At 40.4% G+C, this 22,169-nt stretch overlaps 1 protein-coding gene and 1 long non-coding RNA gene across 3 annotated transcripts; both read left to right on the top strand.

Moving 5' to 3' along the window:
* Positions 1–2,938: 2,938 nt before the first annotated feature.
* On the top strand, positions 2,939–6,951 carry LOC124127529. The gene is made up of 3 exons (XR_006859982.2): positions 2,939–3,234; positions 5,812–5,848; positions 6,271–6,951. It is a non-coding gene; the product is annotated as an uncharacterized LOC124127529 (long non-coding RNA).
* A 4,308-nt stretch (positions 6,952–11,259) lies between these two features.
* On the top strand, positions 11,260–20,741 carry LOC124127528. 2 transcript variants are annotated; one of them, XM_046490915.2, is made up of 2 exons: positions 11,260–11,705; positions 19,344–20,741. In XM_046490915.2, exons 1-2 carry the CDS (start codon positions 11,693–11,695, stop codon positions 20,264–20,266), a joined length of 936 nt encoding a protein of 311 aa, XP_046346871.2. In that variant the 5' UTR covers positions 11,260–11,692; the 3' UTR covers positions 20,267–20,741. The 2 variants fall into 2 exon arrangements, with proteins under 2 accessions (XP_046346871.2, XP_046346872.2); XM_046490916.2 differs by lacking the exon at positions 11,260–11,705 and adding an exon at positions 15,605–15,901.
* Positions 20,742–22,169: the final 1,428 nt, after the last annotated feature.

Below are 22,169 nucleotides of genomic sequence, written 5' to 3'. Positions count from 1 at the left end.
CCTTTAACTATTTACTGTCCTGTCCGCAATCAATCATTAAAATCATAACATGCATCACGTGGTTGTTTGTTGAATTAATGTACTGTTAATTGTGCAAGGATGCGGGATCCCCACTGCATACTGGTATTGCTTCATATGAAGTATATCATAGGTTACGATGTGTTTTATGCTTATTTTAAGCCGTTACTATATACAGGAGTGGGCATGTATTCTATATAAACCATGTTCATATAGTAAGACGTGACGGTTCACATCATATTCATATGACATTATATGTTAATGTTTTTAATTAATGGTATTGCAGTAAAGTGTGTTAAGAAACACAACTTTTACTCCTGAGAGTGACATTGTACCAGACTATTGCTTGCCTACTCCGACGTCCGCGCCTCACATATTTAAGCCAGGGGAAAATTCCAGAGGTCAGTCAGTGGTCATTTAGCTGGATGATGAACACGTGAGTTGAAATATTGCTTGTGAAATAAGTCCTATACACTATCAGTTCGTTTCATAGTCACTGTATATGAACGGCGTGAAAAGTACATCATATGTTAGTACAGTTGTTAAATACGTTTTACCTTTTCTAATCTGTGAAGATTGCGACAACTACGGAGCAAGCCGTTTTCAGTTGGTAGGCCTGGTGGTATCCACATTTTTATTTTCCTGTTCCATGCCTCTAGGACGAAATCCCCTCCTTCTCCTTTGCTCGGGTGACCAGACTGAGAGAGAACTTCACTGGGATGAAGAAATTCGGTTACCTCCGGTGGTGCCAAACATCGGAGGACTTCATCACGAAATTCAATCTGCTGATACGTGGTATTGTTCATGCCATAATACAAAGTGGTCATTATGTATTTGGAGGCCAATATGACACGGCTGTTGTTTCTACGAACTGAGGCACGAAACATGAAGAGGGGAATGACGAATGTTTTCAAAACTTCCCAGGCAAAGATATGGTTTGGATTTTTACAATTTGATAGCCACTGGAGACATCCCTCAATGCTGAACTTTGTGTTGTTGACAATGCATTGACGAACATAAGGTATGATCAATTCGTCGATTGTCTCATACAGAAATATCAACACAAACTGCCAAGACTTGTGGTGATTCTGTGCTGCTTGTGCATGTGGTGTACGAACCCTGTCATAATTGCCATGTGTTTCAGAAAGGGATGCCATAGTAACTTAAATATGGAACGTACCATGTTCATTTCATAATGCCCAAATCCAGGCACTAACAACACATTGGGATACTTCATACATGTGTCTACATTGATGTCATTCCTGTCATGTTGACTGGTCAATTGTTCTTGCCCCCTCTACATTCATGTTGACACAGAGGACAAATGTACCATTTGTTTATGATATTGGTGACAATGTTGTACGGACATCCATCACATCCAACAGCTATCCATGTGCGAACATCTCCTGTGCCAGTTTGCTGATGTAGCTCATGCAGTACCCTGTCTACATTGTCATAGTTGTTTGGGTTTGTCAACACAGGATCGCCCAAGGTGACAGTGGGTTGTTGGGGTGCATGTCTACTTTCTATGAATGCATAGGGATCATGGGATTGTTTGAATGAACAGGTGTCAATGAGTGGATGATCCCTATCAACATTGTCTGACAGAGTACCATCCTGTGTGGGGGACTGACCCTTCGCAACTTCATGTAGCCTGTGCTCAAGGAAGTCATGAACAAGACTTGTCATGATGTGTTCACTTTCAGTGACCATTTCATCTAATAGTGGTGAAATAACATCTTTTAGGTAGACTGAATGCAACCATACATATGGTGACAACTGTGGGACTGATTGTATTTGGGAGACAGGGTCATTTATGTAAATGATGCATTTCGTTTTGTAATTTAAGTCGACACGCCAATTCCGTTCAATCTTTTGATTGTTATCAATAAATGCCATGATTGAGCCAACAGGTGGACAATTCAGTTTATGTTGTGTCCCGCTATCAAGCTACTGTGAATTGATCGTATATGAACCACATGGAGATGTGTGATTGTTGAAAACCGATGCCACTTTACTTCCGGTCATGAAATACGTGAGCAGGTTGCTGCCAAATGCTAATGGCCCAATGATGTTGCTGTCACCATGTAGCACATGTTTTCAATGATTGTAGACATGATGTAGTTTTTTTTACGCCATTAAATTGATCGGGAACTGTATAATCGTGACCCGTCATGTGTTGGATGAGAGTCAGTATCAGGGAATTCCGTTGACTTAACCAATGGGTGATGTTGATGTTATTGTAAAAATCTGCTTCACGGTATTGTGATTTTATTTTGTCTGATTCTGTTTTGATGATTTCATGTAGATAGTCTCCAACACTGGCAAGGATGGATATGATGTTCTCCGTGTTCAGTTTCCCTTCACGTAATCCCTTTGTGATTTTATCTACAACATCATTAAATGATTGTTCACTGTCTGAAAAGTCATTCTTCACATGTTCTATACACCCGTGACAAATATATTTTGAATCGTGAGTGAGTTGGCCTTGTTTTAAGAGTGCATCAATGTATTTTTTAGGGTGACGTCGAGATGATATTTCTGTAACTGGTGAGGTGTCAGTGGAACAGGCGTCATGAGCTTTACAGCTGCACCTGTGAATTTTTCGTTTAGGCATGATTCTTTTTTATCCTTTACATCCACATCTGTAAATAATAGAAATTTGATGAGCATGCTGCTTTAAAATGTTTCTTATCTGTACGTATGTGGTGACGTTTATTCTGCAAATGTAGTGAAATGTGTGTTCTTTTATATGTTTTTTCATTAACTTATAATATGTAAATATGTTGCTGGAGTTCCATTGTTTTATTTCAATAAAAGCTTTCAAGTGCAATTTTGCTTTTTTCATCCCTCAATGATGACATACGTGCAGGGTTAACTGCCTTGTCAGTGTATTCGAATTATGTCCCTTTCGCTCCACCATGGTTTCTGGCAAAATCTGACGACGAGTGCTCTTTCGCAGTTGGCGAGTGACATGAGCGGCCATCGCAGCTAGTTGCAGCTGGATGATATATAAGTGTTCATTTAAATGACTCTTTTCCTAAGCAATTTAGTTATTTTACACCCCTAAATGATGACATGCGTGCAGGGTTTCCTCCCTTGTCATTGTGTTCGAATTGTGTCCCTTTCGGTTCACCACAGTTCCGGACGACATCTCTGACGACGAGTGTTCTATCGCAGTTGGCGAGTGACATGAGCGGCCATTGTTTCCGGCAGGTTAGTGTGTTGAGAGGGGATATTAACGCCGTTCTGGTGTAAATTGTGAGTTGTATCATAGCGTAATAGCAATGTGACAGGTCAGAGTTGTTGTACAACGCGTGAATGTCTGTTTCTAAATGTTTATCAAAGCATGTACCGAGGCACGTGTTTATGTCGGCATGTGTTGCATGGTGGAGAATGTAGTACCGTACTGATCAAAAGTGACTTACCATCTTGCGACGTTTTGTTCAGACGCCGCAAGGTGGATTTTTCACCTTTTTATAGGGGATTGTGGGTGCGTGTATTCACTCATTTGGGGGTGTTTCACTCAGGTGGGTCCATTTCCTTCATTTCAGGGGTTTCCCAAACCTGTTTAATGACTTTTGGTATGACGTGGTCGGGGATCGAACCCCGGACCTTCCGCTCGTCGGGCGGACGCTCTACCACAAGACCACGGAGGCGGTCATGTCAAACATGAACACCCACACCTAAACATGCGCACGCGTACAGAAGAGAACATCAGGGTATGAAACTCCCAAAAAATTCAGCAAGACCACAGGACTGGCTAGCTGAAATACTTGCTAGCCCTGACCAAAACCTCCCTGCCAACCATAATCATATGTTTCTCAGGATAATTTAATTAAAAATATGATTGCTTGTAGCATAAGCGCATCGCTAAATGTTAGGTTGTCTAAAAGCTAACGGGGTTTCTTTTTTGGTTACATTTTATCACTCATCTTTACATGTGAATTAATGCTTATCATCGGGAAATATTTAGAATATTTTCACAGATGAAATATAAGCCGACCGTCGGGCAGGGTGATTAAAAAATCTGGCAGCCCGAGTTGAAATAAAGCCGTCTCGGACGGTCGGGCAGGCAGGTCTTTCGAACGCTGAGAACAAATAAACACACAAACACAAAAACAAACAAGGACACCACACGTAAATTGCACTCCACCAACGACTCACCATGAGGACGAACTCCACGTGCACAGTCTAACCAATACACGTCAATTTAACAGCGCAGGCTTAACATGTCTACGGATGTAATACAATATATATGATGTTTAACTGTATAATTATATAAAACAATTCACAAACTTACAATTTAATGCTATTTCTATATCGAAAATATTAGCAAGTTGGAACTAACCTTTCCTCCCGTGGTGTGCAGTTCAAAGTGGCACACGGTCAGAACAATGCGCACAGTCACAAGGCTAATTCTAATTAGCCAATCAGCAGGGATAGAAAATAATCACCTGATAAAAACATTTCAGCTACTCCAGAATGAGCCGAACCGGTTTTAGTGTGAACAAACCAGAATGAGTGTCACTGGGCATAACAACGGCTTATTTCAAGGAGTTGGAATATCACACAATCTATACAAAAATGGACCTGCATGTAAATTAATTGACATTACAACCAAACCACAAAATAACACTAAGAGACTGCCACTAATACAACATGTTTTTGATACCGTTTTTACAACGTTTTTATATTTTTATTTCATTTAAACAAACAATGTAAAACTCCATTACCTCCTAACGACAAACACTTTCATAAATTATGTACGCCGTGATGTACGTGGTGAATTAAAATCTAATTAGGACTTCCTAAACAAACGAATAGTAAGCGTGGGTGTCGACCAAACGCTGTCGGACCAATATACCCTTGAAAACGGCACTCCACTCTTGAATGTAATAGGAAATGATCTATTCGAGTCCAACCCCATAAAATAAACATATCTAAATGATGGAGCCCGATTCATCCGCATTAAAATGGCCCAAAATCTACTTCACTAATCTCTAAACAAAATACATGGGGCTTCTCCCTTAACCCGAGAGGGTGGTGGGGGGTCCATGCCTAAATGCAGGATCTTATGCTGAACGTTTTTTACAGGCGGTTGCGTTTGGATGAAGCTGTAACATTGATCCCCAAACGTTTATGTGCTTTGCATATGTATTCGCGAATGATAGACACATCATCGTTCTGTTTGACTTATTTGGTTCTCATTTAATGTAATTATTTTAGATAATTGGCAGAATGTGGTTTTACATACATGTCAAGTTTCTTTTTTTGAAGAGTATATATGCAACTAATTGGTAGAATGCCTACACACAGGCTTCGAAAGAATAAGTATATCAGTATATTCACTTCTGTCCATCGACCTTCAAACCTGGAGACGATGGACGCACCTCCCACACCTTCCACGCCCTTCCTTTCCAGGAACCATTTCTTGTAAGAAGCGGTGTGTTGAGGAGACAATCTGGCTCACATTGTTGATGCATGTCATTGTTTCCAAATTGCGTAGATCGATGTTCATAGAGTCAATGACATGATTGTCTGTTCAACACAAATATTTACAGATCGCCATCATATAAGTGGAATATTGCTGAGAGCGGCGTTAAATAACAAAACAAAACAAAATATAAAAAAACGCAAACGAAGATGAATATCTTACATAGATCAAATACCTTTCCACCTCCCACCTTCCCCGTTGTAGACTCTTTAATAACCAAACAACTGTAGAACTCATTGTGTAATTAATATCAGGTGCGGTTGGGTTGCTGTACACAACGTCTTCTTTGCTTCCAGATCTACCCTCCTGCTGGGGTCCTTGCAGGTAGCAAAGGTACTGTAAGTCCCCATGGTCCCCAGTATGGTGATCTTCCTTCAGTGGTTGGCGATCAAAAGCCCGTTTTTATCATAAATTGTGTATCGCTAATCTTTTATAGTTCCATGCTAGTCTTATATTCATATCTGTAATAGTCTAGTTTGTTTTACTGTCCTTTGTTGACAGGTTTTATACAGTCAAATTGTCTATATTATTGATGTATAAATTGATCTCGTCATTATATGGCTAAAATATTACCGATGTGACGTTAAATCTAAACTCACTCTCTCCAGATCTACCCAGATAAACTATTAATTTTCACAAAACTCCAGATACACATAGACATCATATGCATCCGTTTAAAAACTGGCAATATTAATAATTTACATATTATTTGAATTTGTCAGTGAGTTATTGCTGTAGCCCTTGATCTATTGCAGAGCTTACGAACACAGACGTTTGAAATTGAGGGATTTATACCTGGACTTGCACTGGTACAGTGTATTATTGCAATTGGGCTCCAAGATATGAATCTAGGACATGTCTTCAGGTTCTAGAGTCACGCCAAGTCATGAAATGGCTTGAGGAGACTAAGTGTACCAAGAGATCCAGATCCGAGACGTGGAACATTTCTTTGATATGATTTGCACTGTTTGATATTGCGTTATTGTATCTAATAAACGAAAACGGACAGTACAAACATATGCCTATCGAACGGATTTGCTTTGTAACAAACTGGAAGGAACAAGTTTTTTTCTAAAGCTGTTATACTCTCATTGGACCAATTCATATTAATCGATATATTTAGTGTTCGATGAAGTCAACAATTTTGAGTATTTTTCATTTTCCATTTTTTTAATCGTAGAATTCTTGTTGTTTTTAAATGTTTTGGCTTAAACTTGCCGACAATCACCAGTAGCCAGAGGGATGGTGTAAATCCTGCTGGGTTACCATGTAGGTAGCAGAAGTATCGTAAGTCCCCATGGTACTTAGTGTGATGACCTACCTTTGGTTATTGGTGATCTATAGCCCATTTTTATTGTGTACTGTTCTGAATTGTTATGAAATTTATTCTGATATGCTAGTTTTAAATCTACATCTGTGATAGTCTAGTGTTTTTACTGTCCTTTGTCGACAGATTTTAATGTCTCTATGTATTAATATATAACTTGATTTAGTCACTATATGGCTGAAATATTGCCGTTGTGACTTTAAATATTAACTCACTCACTCACTCAACAATTTTGACACAGTACTGATCAAAATATAGATGGCATAGACGTTGCGACAAAGAAGTGATTGACGAATTCACAGTTGATAAACACTAATCTTGGTAGTTGAATGTGGTGCTGATTGATGGAAAAGAATGAAGTATGTAGATGGACAAGGGAGTCATACGACTCTTCCTCAGATGTGGTTTGACCACGTTTACTTTATTCAAGGCTTTAGAAAAGCTTTCAAAACGTTTAATGGTAGATATGTGGGCGCTTTTTCAATATCAGATGGATCATTGACACAAATTATGTCCGACGCAATTCTATATTTGGACTTGTACCATGTTTTAAGGTGACTAAAAGACTTAGTCTATAACTATATTTTATCAAGGTGAGTTTATATGAACGACTTGCATTTAGTAAATGCATTTATCAATAATTTTCCTCCAGGTTAACAGTGTCCTTGCTTTGGAGTATTTCCCACGGTTTCCATTTCCTGTTAGGTTTGTTGTTATATCTCCGTGTATATTCCACAACAAAGTAACATTAGCAGCGAGTGAGTTGAAATATAACGTCAAATTGGCAATATTTCGGCCTTACCGTGACGTCGCAATTTTTAACTTTAAACATATCATTTATACTGATTTTCTTTATCATTATCTTTATCAATGGTAAGTGTCAAGGAAGAGTGTATATCTGAGATTAACGGGTTAAAGGTCCACCCAGGGAATCTATCATGTGTAGTATTTTATCATAAGATGAAATAACACAATCCACAACACTAATTTCTTTACAAGTGACTTTACCACAGTATATGTCCCGATGCAATCTGCGACCCGTGAAGATTCCGAGGTAGAATAGGTCTTCAGCAACCCATGCTTACCGTAAAGGGTGACTCTGTTTGTCGTAAAGGCGATTAACGGCATCGGGTGGTCAGGCTCGCGGACTTGGTTGATGCATGTCATCTATCCCAATTGCGTGGATCGATGATCATGATATTAATCACTGGATTGTCTGGTCCATACTCGGTTATTTATAGACCGCCGTCATATAGCTGAGTGCGACTTTAAACAACAAACAAACAAACAAACAAACAAACAAACCATGTAATCTGTCATTTAAAATGTTAGGATTATTTTCTTTTTATCAAATATTTATAAGCATATTCCCATGATTATTTACAAGAACTGAACCTCTCCTGTCCATATTCCATCGGTTCACCAATGAGGTGTATTTTGGGGCTAACTTCTTCAAGATCGACAAAATCAGGATTAGTTCTGGTTCTAGCATTAAAGTCTCCCAACAGTATAACTCTATAGTTCAATTTAGATTCTGTTATATCATTACAATTGTATTGGCCATTCGAGATATACACATGAATATTTGTTAAAAGATGGGGATCATCCGTTTTGTATCCCTTGTGATGAAAGAATCACAGCCAGGCATGTCCTGCTTGACTGTATTGATTTTTTCATCACACGGGATAAATATTTCAGAGCAACATCAATAATGGATCTTTTTAATAATGTTCCGTCTCATTTGATAATTAGCTTTTTAAACGAAATTGAACTGTTTGATACATTTTGAATCTGTGTACATAGTTACCATATTAATGTATCAGTAGTGTCTAACCTTTAACTGAGAGTGATAGTCTCTGTATTCTCAAAGAGGATTGAAGTAAAATTATTGTCCCCCTGAGAGGGTCTGTTTACTCCTACTACCGTTTTAGTCGCAGTATACTTGTTTGTTTTAATTTTTGAAAAACTTGATGATAATCGCCAGCAGCTTAAATAGCGGAAGTAGTGTTAGTCCCCACGGTTCCTGGTATGGTGGCCTACTTTCAGTTGCTGGCGATTCCCAGCCCCGTTTTTTTATAATGTACTGTTATTTATCGTGATATCTTTTTATAGTTCCATACTAGTTTCAAATGGGGCGGTCGGGTAGCCTAGTGGATAAACCGTTCGCAGATGACCCGGGTTCGATTCCCGACATGGGTACAATGTGTAAAGACCATTTCTGGTGTCCCCCGCCGTGATGTTGCTGGAATATTGCTAAAAGCGGCGTAAAACCATACTCTCTCACTCACTCACTCCTAGTTTTAAAATATACATCTGTGATAATCTAGTTCTTTTACTGTCATTTGACGACAGGTTTTATAATCAAATTTGTAGTATAATGACTGTCTAACTTGATTTAGTCACGATATGGCTGAAATATTGCCGATGTTACTATAAATATTCACTCACTCACTCAATATCAAAATCGTCTAAAAGAATCAACAATCATTTCGGAATGTACTTCTTATCATCACAGCGAAACCGGACTCCACAAAACGTCCATGTCACATTGGTGTGTTTCAAATAGTAAATCTTATCGTGTGTCAATCCAGGCAGGTGCAAGAGAACGTTCATCAAGTGTCGCATCCAAGATTATTGCACTTATATAGCGACGTGAATGCACGTGTGTGTGTGGCTGCTTGTTCTAGTCAGGACTGATGCCGATTTATAGTGCTAGCCCACTGAGATACCATGCCGCAGTTTAACATGAATACCCTACTCAGACACAGTATACTGACTCCGAGCCGACCAGTCCTTGTTTTAGCCCCTTAATGCCGATCGGCAGACAGGGTAACAACAAGTACCATCTATTAACGTCTTTTGGTATGACGCAGCCGGGGATCGAACCCCGGACCTTCCGCTCTCCGGGCGAACGCTCTATCACTAGACCACGGAGGCGGTCGCGGCGACCGGGAAGTAGACTATCGTGGGTAGAGCTGTCAACAGCTATACGATTTAGAGAAACGGGATCTTGTGATGACAAGTATGGCAGCTCACCCTTGCAGTAAGGTGTGTACGTGCTGTTATTTGTGTCATTATTACGACCTGGTTACGGCCTTTACTCCCAGTATAGTTAACAGCGTATCTAACATGTGCAAAAAAGAATGTGTTTGACACTGGGTTCGCAGAGTGTTTAGAATACACTGATATTGAATCTCTGGGACTGTGTGTGTGTGCGTGCGTGTGTGCGCGCGCATGACGTTCAACTGCGTTAACAAATCAGTTGTCATCCATGTTAATGTATACTTTTCAAAAAAAGAAACGCAAAGCCAGATATTTGTGTGGTAGGGAAATACATTTATACGAGGAACCGTACAAGGTATTGAGCCAAAATGTTTAGGAGAGAACACTTGGTGATTGTAGTCATCTCAGTTTCGGTACGTAGGATAACTCCAAGGTGAAGGTCAGCTACCATCAATAACGCGTATGTACCCCGTTGGAATCGATAGGGGCCTGACATCTCCTGCCCATTGAAGAGACGACTATGCGAATCACATCCTGGGGAATGGTAGCCACTCGGCCTGCAACGCAAAAGCCAACTGCTGCAACTTCTGTGGTTGTGGTTGTGGTTGACGTCGACGTAGCCGTCTATCCAATTCATCCCCCATGTGTTCTATCGGGTTCAAATCCAGGGATCAGGAGGACCAGGGGAGAACATCAACATTGTTGTGTAGACAGGCTCTTGTGATCCGTGCTGTATGCGGTCGAGCGTTGTCCTGCCGTAAGATTGCCCTGGATATGGACCAAACCCTGGCCCTTTTGTTGATGAACAGGATGCGGTTTTTTCCGAATCGTACGTGTTTCCCGACTAATGGTTTGCATGTCTTTGTTGTGATAGGTTTGATCCGGGAAATTTGTCACTGACAGTATAACACGTTAAACCTCTTCATTGTGCACCACTAGTTTTGCTTTTATGGCCAAAAGTTGGTTGGTTGGTTTGTTGTTTAACGCCGCCCTCAGCAATATCCCAGCTATTTGACGGCGGTCTAGACCAGACAATCCCGTTTTTCGCCTTTTACGTTTCTTTTTTTGTATACTATCGTTGTTTATTATATTATATCCAACTACTAAAGAACTGACCACACCGATGGGGATTCCCGTTAGATTACACACACACTATATGTTTGTCGTAAGTGGCGTTTAAATGAATTGGGTGGTTGATGCATGTCATCGTATGCCAAACGCTAATGATGCTCATTGTGTCAGTCACTGGATTATTTATTACAAACACGATTATTATCAGACCGCCGCTATCTTGTTGGAATATTGTTGACAAATAAACCAAACCATAAACCGAGGCAATCACAATAAAAACATTTTAAGAACACCCCGCACACAGCCCGTTCACATCCTCCGAGCAACATGACCTAGCACCCCCTATCTGAAACCGACGCAACCGGACTTTGCCTCGATCCCGCGAGATATGCTGACTCGACAAAACAATGAACCAGCGCCTGTGGATAACGTATGTTAGGTATCTCGCTGCTATTAATACACCGGGGCGTCGTGTTATGGAATACCGATCATGGTTTTAAATGACGAAGACGAAACAACAGCAGGAATGATTTATACATTGAAAGGATTATTGACTGAATACTGATAACAGAGTAGATCAAACACCGCGCATACCGTCCAATGTGGATCCGAGTTAGCCCAGATACGGGGATTCCCCTTCTGTGACGTCACAATACAGTTCTCGCTCAGCGTGGGTCTTCCTGTGCAACTACAATACCGGTTATTACTAGTAAATATATGAAAGTACATAGACGGCGTAAACAGAACCTGTTCCAATAGCTGAAGGTGATCCATGTATGATGGTGCAAGGTAAATCATTATTTATCTTAATTGTTTTAAAAATGATTATCTAGACTAATGTTTGATTATTTGAGTTTGAAAGGCTGTCAAATACACACTCATAAATATTGCGTTATGAGTTTAGAAATTTTTCGAACTTGGAAATTGACCTGATATGACTATTCATCTGGATTATTGTATTAATGGATACATGTTCGTGATTGGTTTTGTTCGCTGTCCTGATATCTCAGCGCAGGATATATACAGTCAGTTAACTTACGTCTCCATTCCACCATCTGAAGGTCCATGCAGGTTGCAAAAGTACTGTTAGTCCCCATGGACCCTAGCATGGTGATCTCTCTTCAGTGGCTGGCGATCTATAGCTCATTTTTATCTTGTATTGTTACGTATGGTATTATATTTTTATGGTTATGTACTAGTTTTAAATAAAATCTGTGACAAATCTAGTTATGTTACTGTCCTTCGACGACAGGTTTTTATACAGTCTAAATATATATATATTTTTGAATATATTTTTTCTCGTCACGATATGGCTGAAATAATGCTGATGTGACGTTAAATATTAACTCACTCACTCACTCACTCGACCATCTGAAGCTATGTATCTGGATGAAGTGTGTGAGGAGTGATTGTGTGATAAATCGCGCAGAACAAAACGTATTGATTAATATCCGGTATCCGAGAGTAGTTTTTTAGAAGCATCCTGGCATTGCTTGTTATTCTCGGCCACAAGGGTACAGAGAGGGTATCCCTAAACAGAAAAAAACATCAAAGGGATCGCCGCCGCAATGACAGCCAAGCATAACTGCCGGGGTCTTTTTGCTAGCGGCTGAAGATTTTTTCTCGCTCCTTGTTTCAAGACATACAATACAAGGAGGGTCCGAATGTATCTTCAAAAACATTTTACATGATATCCAACATGTCAAGCGAAATATATTGCCTATAATATATAAGCTCATTTTTATACAGCGAACCCCCTCCCTTACCGCTCATAACCCATCTAGAGGCGGCGTGGGTGCCTTGTGTTAAACACGCCGAAGACTCGGACTCGATTTCAAACATGGGTACAATGTGTGAAGCCCATTTCAGGTGTCCCCCGCCGTGATATTGCTGGAGTATTGTTACAAGCGGCGTAATACAATACTCACTCGCCGACTCATAACCCATCTAGCATGCGACTAGCAATACTTTTATTTATGACGTCCTTTTGCCTGTTATGTACAGCTGTCGTGGTAGTTTGTCGACATCGAGAAGAAAGGGTATTATTAAAACTGACCATTTACTGTCAGGGTGGAGTGGGAATTCCAACGTACTGCGTCGCTAGTCATAAGTAGGTCATTGCGTGCAATGATCAATCCTTGTTTTGCTTTACAACCGGTTTCCGAGAACTGTTAACTTTTGAGAAGTAGGTGCTTCCATGTCGCTATGATATCAGTTGAGAGTTGAAACGTTCATCATTTCCTCATTATACGCGATAGCAGGACGTTTACGCGTGTTCATTCCCCTCGTTTAGTACTAAACTTTAGATAAGTTCGGAGAAGCGTATTTTTGTCCTTTTGATAAAAGACTTTTTGTTTGAAGGCTGACTAAATAATATTAAATTACTCTTTGCTATGTATTCATTTGTAACATTGCTGTATGAGGTTTATAACTCTTTCATTGTGTAGATTAGCATTGCTATATATATTACGGGGCCTACCGGAGGTTAAAGCGTTTGCGCATCACGCTGTAGAAAAGAGTTCGACTCCACACGTTAGCTCATTGTATGAGTGCGTGAGTTTGATTTTATGCCGCTTTTAGCAATATTCCAGCAATATCATGACGGGAGACTTCAGAAATGGGCTTAACACATTGTACCCATGTCGGGAATCGAACCCGGGTCTTCGGCGTGACGAGCGAACGCTTGAACCACTAGGCTACCCGACCGTCCCCTCTTTGTGTGAAGCCCGTTGATTATGTCCCCGGACTGGTGGGAATAATGCTAATAGTAGCGTAAAGCCTTTCCCATCAACAGTGAAATTCCGTATAAACAAATAATGAATTCTTGTGATTTCACTTTAATCACGTATTGACGTCCTCAACATTAACTGTCCGGAAGTTGGGGTATCTGGATTAACAGTGTCCAGACTAACAATGGGTGTATGTCTGGATTGTGTTTCGCTATTTATTGGGAATTAGTTTAATCTGTACGAAATTCCATTGATGAAGTTGCACGTAAATAATGATGATGGTCATAGTTAGACGAGGCGACCAAATTGATCAAATGGTCAGACTCGGAGATTGCTGTTGAATGCGTGCCATCGTAACCTGACCGAGTGGATCCCTCTCAGAAAGTCTTTTAACGCCGAACTCAGCATTATTCCAACTATATGACGGCGGTCTCTAATCTGGACCAGACAATCCAGTGATTGATATCATGAGCATCGAGCCACGCAATTGGGATCGATGACATGAATCGACCATGCCAGCGAGTCTGACCACCCAATCCCGTTAGTCGCCTCTTACGACAAGCATAGTCGTCTTTTACGGCAAGCATGGGTTGCTGAAGACCTATTCTACCCCGGATCTTCACGGGTACGGCCACGTCATACCAAAAGACGTTAAAAGATGGTACTTGTTGTTACCCTGTCTGGCGCTCGGCATTAAGGGGCTAAAACAAGGACCGGTCGGTTTGGGGTCAGTATACTGTGTCTGAGTGGGGTATTCATGTTAAACTGCGGCATGGTATCCCAGTGGGCTAGCACTATAAATCGGCATCAGTCTGGACTAGTACAAGCAGCCACACACACACACACACACACACACACACACACACACACGTGCATTCACGTAGCTATATAAATGCAATAATCTTGGACGCGACGTTAAACCCCATTTCACCTCACCTCACTTAAGGGACTGAACATATCGCGTTAATTAGATAAAAACTGTAATTAATGGAAGAATAATATTATATGATAAAACAAATATTTCCCTCTGCTTCCCTGTCGCCATTATCATTTAATAGTACATACGTATAATTATAACAATGAATACAATTTTAATCATGATAGACGATATTTAAGGTAAGGTCGCCTTGTGCCGTTACATTACTGTACCTACGGTGTTGTGATTGGTTCAACGATATTTAAGGTTATGTTGGCCTTTGACGTCACATAACTGTCGACACGGTGTTATGATTGGTTCAGATGAGCTGCGCCATGACAACCCTCCTGAGAGGAGGAAGTGCGCGCAGGTCGACGATGTGTCATACACTGCTGGTGTCAAGTCAATACAACACTCCCTGACTATATTCGGTTTATATGTGTAGGATATGGTCCGAAAAGTCACGATTATTTTTGCACGTGGGGTCAGTTCGAGGCCGTCGTGACTATCCCGTTAGTCGCCTCTTACGACAAGCAGTCGCCTTTTTACGGCAAGCATGGGTTGCTGAAGACCTATTTTACCCCGGATCTCCAAGGATCAGAATCTGATGTAAAAGCAAAGAATATTTTCAAATTATTGATTTTTATTCACTTAATTTGATCATAAAAGTTAGAGATTGTGTCTGAGGGAGGTTTCTTTATGTCTCTTCGTTATTTTGGACAGCGATATAAAGTTTACATCTGAAAAAACATTGTTCACACAAATGTTATTTGACGCAACCAGATCACAGCTGCAATATAGCTGACGGCAATAACAACATTTGAAAAAATGTTTTGTTGTGGCGTTGGATGCTAGTTCATTGTTATTTGCCAACGTTTATTACATCTATACTATTATTAACATTCTCATTGTGTAGTTAGCGATACGCGACAATGTTGTACAACGTTCATCACCAACTCCACTACAGCGCCCTTGACGAGACATTTCAACTCGTCAAATCACATATCGTCACAAGGAGCTGTGTACACACCAGCGATATCGCTGTGTTATCAAGGGGTGTATATCACTGTATAACTCAAGTGGTCGTGATATCATAAGTACAGCGAGATGATATATCACGTGCAAATATCAGCTATGGTTTTATCACTACTCGTGGGCATTGTCTCGTGAACACCGCGTGTAGTTAATCAGCACACAGTCAACGGAGTCGGTTTGCGACACTTTCTCGAGTGTAGGGCCAGGCGGAAGAAACAGGAGCCAGGCCAACCACATTGTGAAAGTAGACACCTTGTTATGGTGTACTGACATACTTCAGCCTGGGGGATGCGGGAGTGTGACTTGTATGTATTACCTGATGCTTTTGTATGTACATAATGTAACAGCGTAAAAGTTGAATAGTTTATTCTGACAGAAACTCTTTTACATTCCGCTAAACTTCGGCATGAGTAACGGAAAAGCAGGATACGGATACATTCACCATGGGTCTGTGTTAACAAGCGAATGTTTTAGGATTGTAAATATACTATAGCTAAAATAGACATTGTATTTTTTTTTTAAATTAAATATTTTTTTATTCAATTATAGACATTGTATTTAGTTGAGCCTTATCATTGCTCACAATATCAATCACTAGTTCGCCTTGCTCAGATTCGATTATTTACATACCGCCGTTTTATAGCTGGAATATTTTCGAGTGCGGCCTTCAACAACAATCGAACATCAAACTTCCAAATCTGGAGTTCTGGTTGTAAAATTAGCTATGCCTATGAGTGCGCTACTCATGTATATTTAATTATATTTTAATTGAATTTTAATTATATATTAATACTCTCCTACCTTTAGGGGGTGTGCGGATTTCTAAATGAGCGATGGACTTTAATTTTATAAATATTCACTTGACATGTGGGGCGGCCGGGTAGCCTAGCGTTTAAAGCGTTCGCACGCCACGCCGAAGACCCGGGTTCGATTCCCGACATGGGTACAATGTGTGAAGCCCATTTCTGGTGTTCCCCGCCGTGATATTGCTGGAAGATTGCTAAAAGCGGCGTTAAACCATACTCACTCACTCACTCACAATGACATGTGAACAGTTGTGTCACGTACGAACTATTTACCTTTCTGTCAAAGGTATTTTGAAATTCAACTATCAATACATACGCCTCGCACACTTCCGGGTAAGACGAATATATCAGCAACCTATGTCTGTCGCAAGTGGCTACAAACTGGATCAGATGGTCAGACTCGGTGACTTGGTTGACGCATGCCATCGTATACCAATTGCTTGGATCGATGCTCATTGATGGTTTGGTCCACACTAGATTCTTTACAGGTCACTGGAATGTTGCTAAGGGGCGTTAAACAACAAACAAACAACATGTTGACTACATGTATTAACAGTGAGGAAATTAATGTGTCTAACTTCTCTACATACGTGCAGATATGATGTGTAGCCACCTGCATTATCACGATCTCTGGTTGTCGATGTGGACAAATGTCGCCCTTATCGGACATGTTGTATATTCAGTACGTCCTCACAATCTCGCCTTCCCTTTGCCACAGTTAATGCGTAACGTGTCTGTTGTACCGTGGTTTATTTTGTCTATTGTACCGTAGTACAGGTGTGTGGTATTGTGGTACAGGTGTTTTATCGTGGCAAAGGTTGTTCCGTTGTGCAGGTGTATTGTACCCTGGTATAGGTGAGTTGTACTGTTGTGTTAATGTAGTACATGTGTTTTGTATCGTTGTTCATATGACATTGTATTATCTAGTGGTGCGTATGTGTTGCCGTCGTACAGTTGTATCAGCGTGGTACAGGTGTGTTTGATTGTAATACAGGTGTCTTGTAGCATTGTATGTTTTTATTGTTGTAGAAGCGTGTTGAGTTTTGTCGTGTTTGAGCGTATTGTCGAACAGGTTGTTTCTTGTATCGTGGTACGTACGTGTTATACCGAAGTGCATGTGTTTTGTACCGTGGTACAGGTGTATCATCGTGGTTGGTAAAGGTGTGTTGTACCAAGGTCCGTGTGTAGTTTGTCGTACATGTGTTTTATTATTGTACAGGTGTGTTGTACCATGCTACGTGTGTAGTTTGTCGTACATGTGTTTTATTGTGGTACAGGTGTGTTGTATCATGCTACGTGTGTAGTTTGTCGTACATGTGTTTTATTATTGTACAGGTGTGTTGTACCATGCTACGTATGTAGTTTGTCGTGCATGTGTTTTACTATTGCACAGGTGTGTTGTACCATGCTACGTGTGTAGTTTGTCGTGCATGTGTTTTATTATTGCACAGGTGTGTTGTACCATGCTACGTGTGTAGTTTGTCGTACATGTGTTTTATTGTGGTAAAGGTGTGTCGTACCAAGGTCCGTGTGTAGTTTGTCGTACATGTGTTTTATTGTGGTACAGGTGTGTCGTACCACGGTCCGTGTGTAGTTTGTCGTACATGTGTTTTATTATTGTACATGTGTGTTGTACCATGCTGCGTGTGTAGTTTGTCGTACATGTGTTTTATTATTGTACAGGTGTGTCGTACCAAGGTCCGTGTGTAGATTGTCGTACATGTGTTTTATTATTGCACAGGTGTGTTGTACTATGCTACGTGTGTAGTTTGTCGTGCATGTGTTTTATTATTGTACAGGTGTGTCGTACCATGCTACGTGTGTAGATTGTCGTGCATGTGTTTTATTGTGGCACATCTGTGTGAATGTATCTCGGTTCCAGTGTGTTGTACCGTGACGCAGGTGTGTAGTACCGTGGCACTTCATGTAGGTGTGTTAAAATGTATTACATGTGGGTTGTACTGGTAACCTGTGGCTTTGTAATGGTTCACATGCATTGTGCCAGAGTGTTCAGATCTTGTAATGGGGTTACTGTTTCTTGTATCGAGACATGAATTTGTCCAGTTGTACATATATTTTGTACCATAATACAGATATACTGACCTACGTGTTAAACTGTTCTCTTGATATACTGTACACTGAAGTAGGTGTGTGGTACCTCACCTCAGACGTGTTGCATCTCGTTTACTGCCGCCCCGATCAAGTGTATCATTACATTATACCCATTGGATCGATTCGCTACAGAGCCACGACCCTTGATAACCGAGAGTGTGTTTCGTGCAGTATGAGTCTAATTCTATCAACGTATTCAACAGAGCATTGTTGAATTCTTTTGAAACTCTATGTAATTGTGATTATGCGGTATCCAATAAGGAAGTACTAGACTACTAAAGCCTCATGGTGCCACTTTGGTAGCATTAATTTACTTTTAAAATCGAAATTTCTCGTTATTTTAATTATTTTCTCGAAATTCCGAGTATTTTCTCATTTCTTCGATTATTTTCGCGTTATTTTAATTATTTTCTCGAAATTTTGAGTTTTTGAAAGAAACTTGAAAAACGAGAAAATACTCGAAATCACGAGGTAATCGAGGTAATTAGAAAAACTTGAAATTTCGATGTTTTTAAATAAACTTGAAATAACGAGAAAATATTCGAAATTATGGGGCTATTCTAACCCGGAATCCCCCATGAGGTAGTGCATGGAAGACTAAGTGCGTAAGGTTTTACGCCGCTTCTAGCAATATTCCGGAAATATCACGGCGGCGGCCTTACACATTGTACCCATGTGGGAAATCGAACCCTCGACTTTGGTGCGGTGAGCGAACGCTTTAACCACTAGACTACCCGACCGCTCACAAAGTACGGAAGAAGTGATGTAGGCACTAAATAAAATGGCATATGTTCCGCTAATCATGTTTTTTTCCCTGATATTATTCCAGAGCCAAACCTCACCGATGTTAAACGTACAATCATGACAAACAACTCAAACCAACCTGGCGGGCTCGACTCGGATAGTACGTCCGTGTTTCTCGGAAGCAGCGCCACCTATAGTGGGGAGTACAACGCCATCTATACACCAATAACCCACTGGTCAAGCAGTAGCCCCGAGCAATGTGACGAATGTTGTTTGAAGTGCTGTTGTGGAGCTTGCTATTTCCTTGGTTACCTGTTTTGTCTGCGACAGATGACACGTGCGAAACGTGCTCAGATCATATGGACATATTGTTTTGTGTTGGCAGTGGTTGGGGCGATGGTGTGTGCTTTAAGCGTGTTCGGTCCTTTCGAACAGGATGTGACTCCAACTGATATGCGTATTGTTAACAGGAAGATATCAACTCTTTTCTGTGACAGCCTCACTCTGGACTCGACCTCTCAGTTTTCGGCGTATCTGTTTAACACACAGCCAGACGTTGACACAGATCAGATACAGAAATACCAACAGGAAGACTCAGTATATATTCTTAATGGAGATTACAACTACTGGAAATTTTACCTTTTGGAAGGATCCGTCATGAATGTAATGTCGTGCGCAGATACAAATATAGATCTCTATATCATTAAAGGGGAAGACAACTTCAACACATGGAAAAGAGACAACTTTTGTTCCGACTGTTTTATTAAGGAAAGAATTGTGACTAAAAGCTGTCAAGTTTCTATGGACCATTATACGTTGAACGCATCAACGTCCGACGACTACTACTTCGTCTATAAAAACAGCATCTACGACGCTTGGATGACGGCACAATTCCGATTAGAGAGGACACTGTATAATACGAATGGATTTACAGACAGGTGCTTGAACAGTGTAAACTGTGACCTTGACCTTGACCTGGATTCAAACCATGGCGATGAAAAAACGTGAAACATAATATTTCTACAGTAGAAAATGTGTTTTTATACTTAAGTTGTCCCAGTTCCTTTATTGACATACTGGCAAGGTTCTTAATTGCAACCATATCTTCAAGGGGAAAACAGGGCAATATTTATATAATGGGAACAGGTATAAGATTAGAGCTGCTACACTTCGAGTTCGAATCCAGTTTCGTCCTGCTAACGATCCTGGAGATCAAAGTAGGAATTGTCAATGACCTTTTTAACCGTTGGCATTCCTCTTGACTTTGAGCAGTCACACAGTGATATAACTGAAGTACTGTTCCAGCAAGCTGATCACAGCCGCCACAATTCAACAGTATTGGAGCCATTTTAGAAGAGTTCCTACGGACATATTGAGTGTTTAATCTCGCAAGTGTTCTTTGTGTGATGGTATTTATGGCAAGATGCATTGAGTGAATTTGTATCCATGTAAAATCTACCTCAATAAACGGAGCAATATTTTCTGTGTTACTGATGTGATAATTAAAGTCAAGGTCGCAGACAGCAGGTACTGTCGAAATGGCAATATGATATAAAGATTATATTTTCAGTATAACGTCTCACAAATCATATCCACTAATACACTGGATCAGTCTGTACTAAGCCCCAGTCTCCGGAAGAACCTCAACGTACTGAAATAAATAAATGAATAAGATGAATACGAATGCGCGAAAAGCTATTTCATGGAACTTCATGCATTGGGACCAGTCGGAGGACGCGTGGTCCATGCCATAGAAGGCACACGCGTTCTACGTTTGTCGCACCAGTGACAAAATCGATGTCCGTACAATTCCTCATTTTATCTTGTCCCAGTGTATTTTTCAGGTGAATGTTTTACCTGCCTTTGCATGTGTTTGTTACGTTCGCCTTTTCGTCAACACATGGCAGCACCATTATTTCATTGCGATTCATAAACACATGCTTAAGAAATACCAGGAATTGTATTTCTCGTGATTATGCACTGTATTTGGAATTGAAACCTCTGATTGACCAATCTTTTAAGACATGGTAAGCTATTGTTAATTAGTGTGGTATTGCAGTATTTCCTGGACCCTCATCATATCCACACAGCTGATGGACTACTATCGTCCAGATGAATTCCTCCTCAGGACAAGCGAAACAATGTGTACTTATCTAGATCGTGTTTAGTTGTGCTTTAATCTTGTAACTCCGTTCGTTAGTGATGAATGTCTGTGTATTTATCTTTACTTAAGAAATAATTGACGAGTGGGAGTAGCATATCGTGAAATAAAACACAGCAGGGAGAATAAACCACGAGGGGCGCAGAGACCACGAGTGGATTATTACGTTTACGGGATATCAACATTTTGTACTGCTTTATTAAGGATGTCAATAAATTGTACAAGCTTTAAAATCATTTACCCGTATTTAAATAGTGATGACTCCCCGAATTGTCATATCTCTCCCACTATTTGGGTGCGATCGTTATTCCTTTGCGTTCATCTGTGCTACCCGCTACATCTGTGGGGAACAATTCAATAGACACTCCCTTTTAAAAATAACGTCGTACTATTTACGATATCATCAAGTTGCGGGCGCATGTTCGATTCTCCAGAAATGACGTCATGATAGAACAATATTTTATTATAGCGCTTCGTTTTTTGCGATTTTTCGCGTAGCTATGTTATATTTTCTGCAAACATATAATGAATATGGTCATTTAATAAATGTGCAGTTAATACATTTAATGTCAAGAAAGAAAAAGAAGTTCGTCACAGAAGCTGGAGATGGAACAGTGAATACACTTAGCACCGTTATAACAAGCTTGTGGAGCAGGGAAAAACACTAGGGACTGGTATGTCATACACAAGGTGAACCTTATGGAGCAGTGGGAAGACAAGGGACTGGTATGTCAAACACAAGGTGAACCT

The sequence above is a fragment of the Haliotis rufescens genome, unplaced genomic scaffold (genome assembly GCF_023055435.1).
Source record: "Haliotis rufescens isolate VD_foot unplaced genomic scaffold, xgHalRufe1.0.p SCAF_95, whole genome shotgun sequence".
Classification (NCBI taxonomy): Eukaryota; Metazoa; Mollusca; class Gastropoda; order Lepetellida; family Haliotidae; genus Haliotis; species Haliotis rufescens.
The sequence above is the reverse complement of the archived record's forward strand: the minus strand, read 5'-3'. Positions and strand labels throughout refer to the sequence as shown.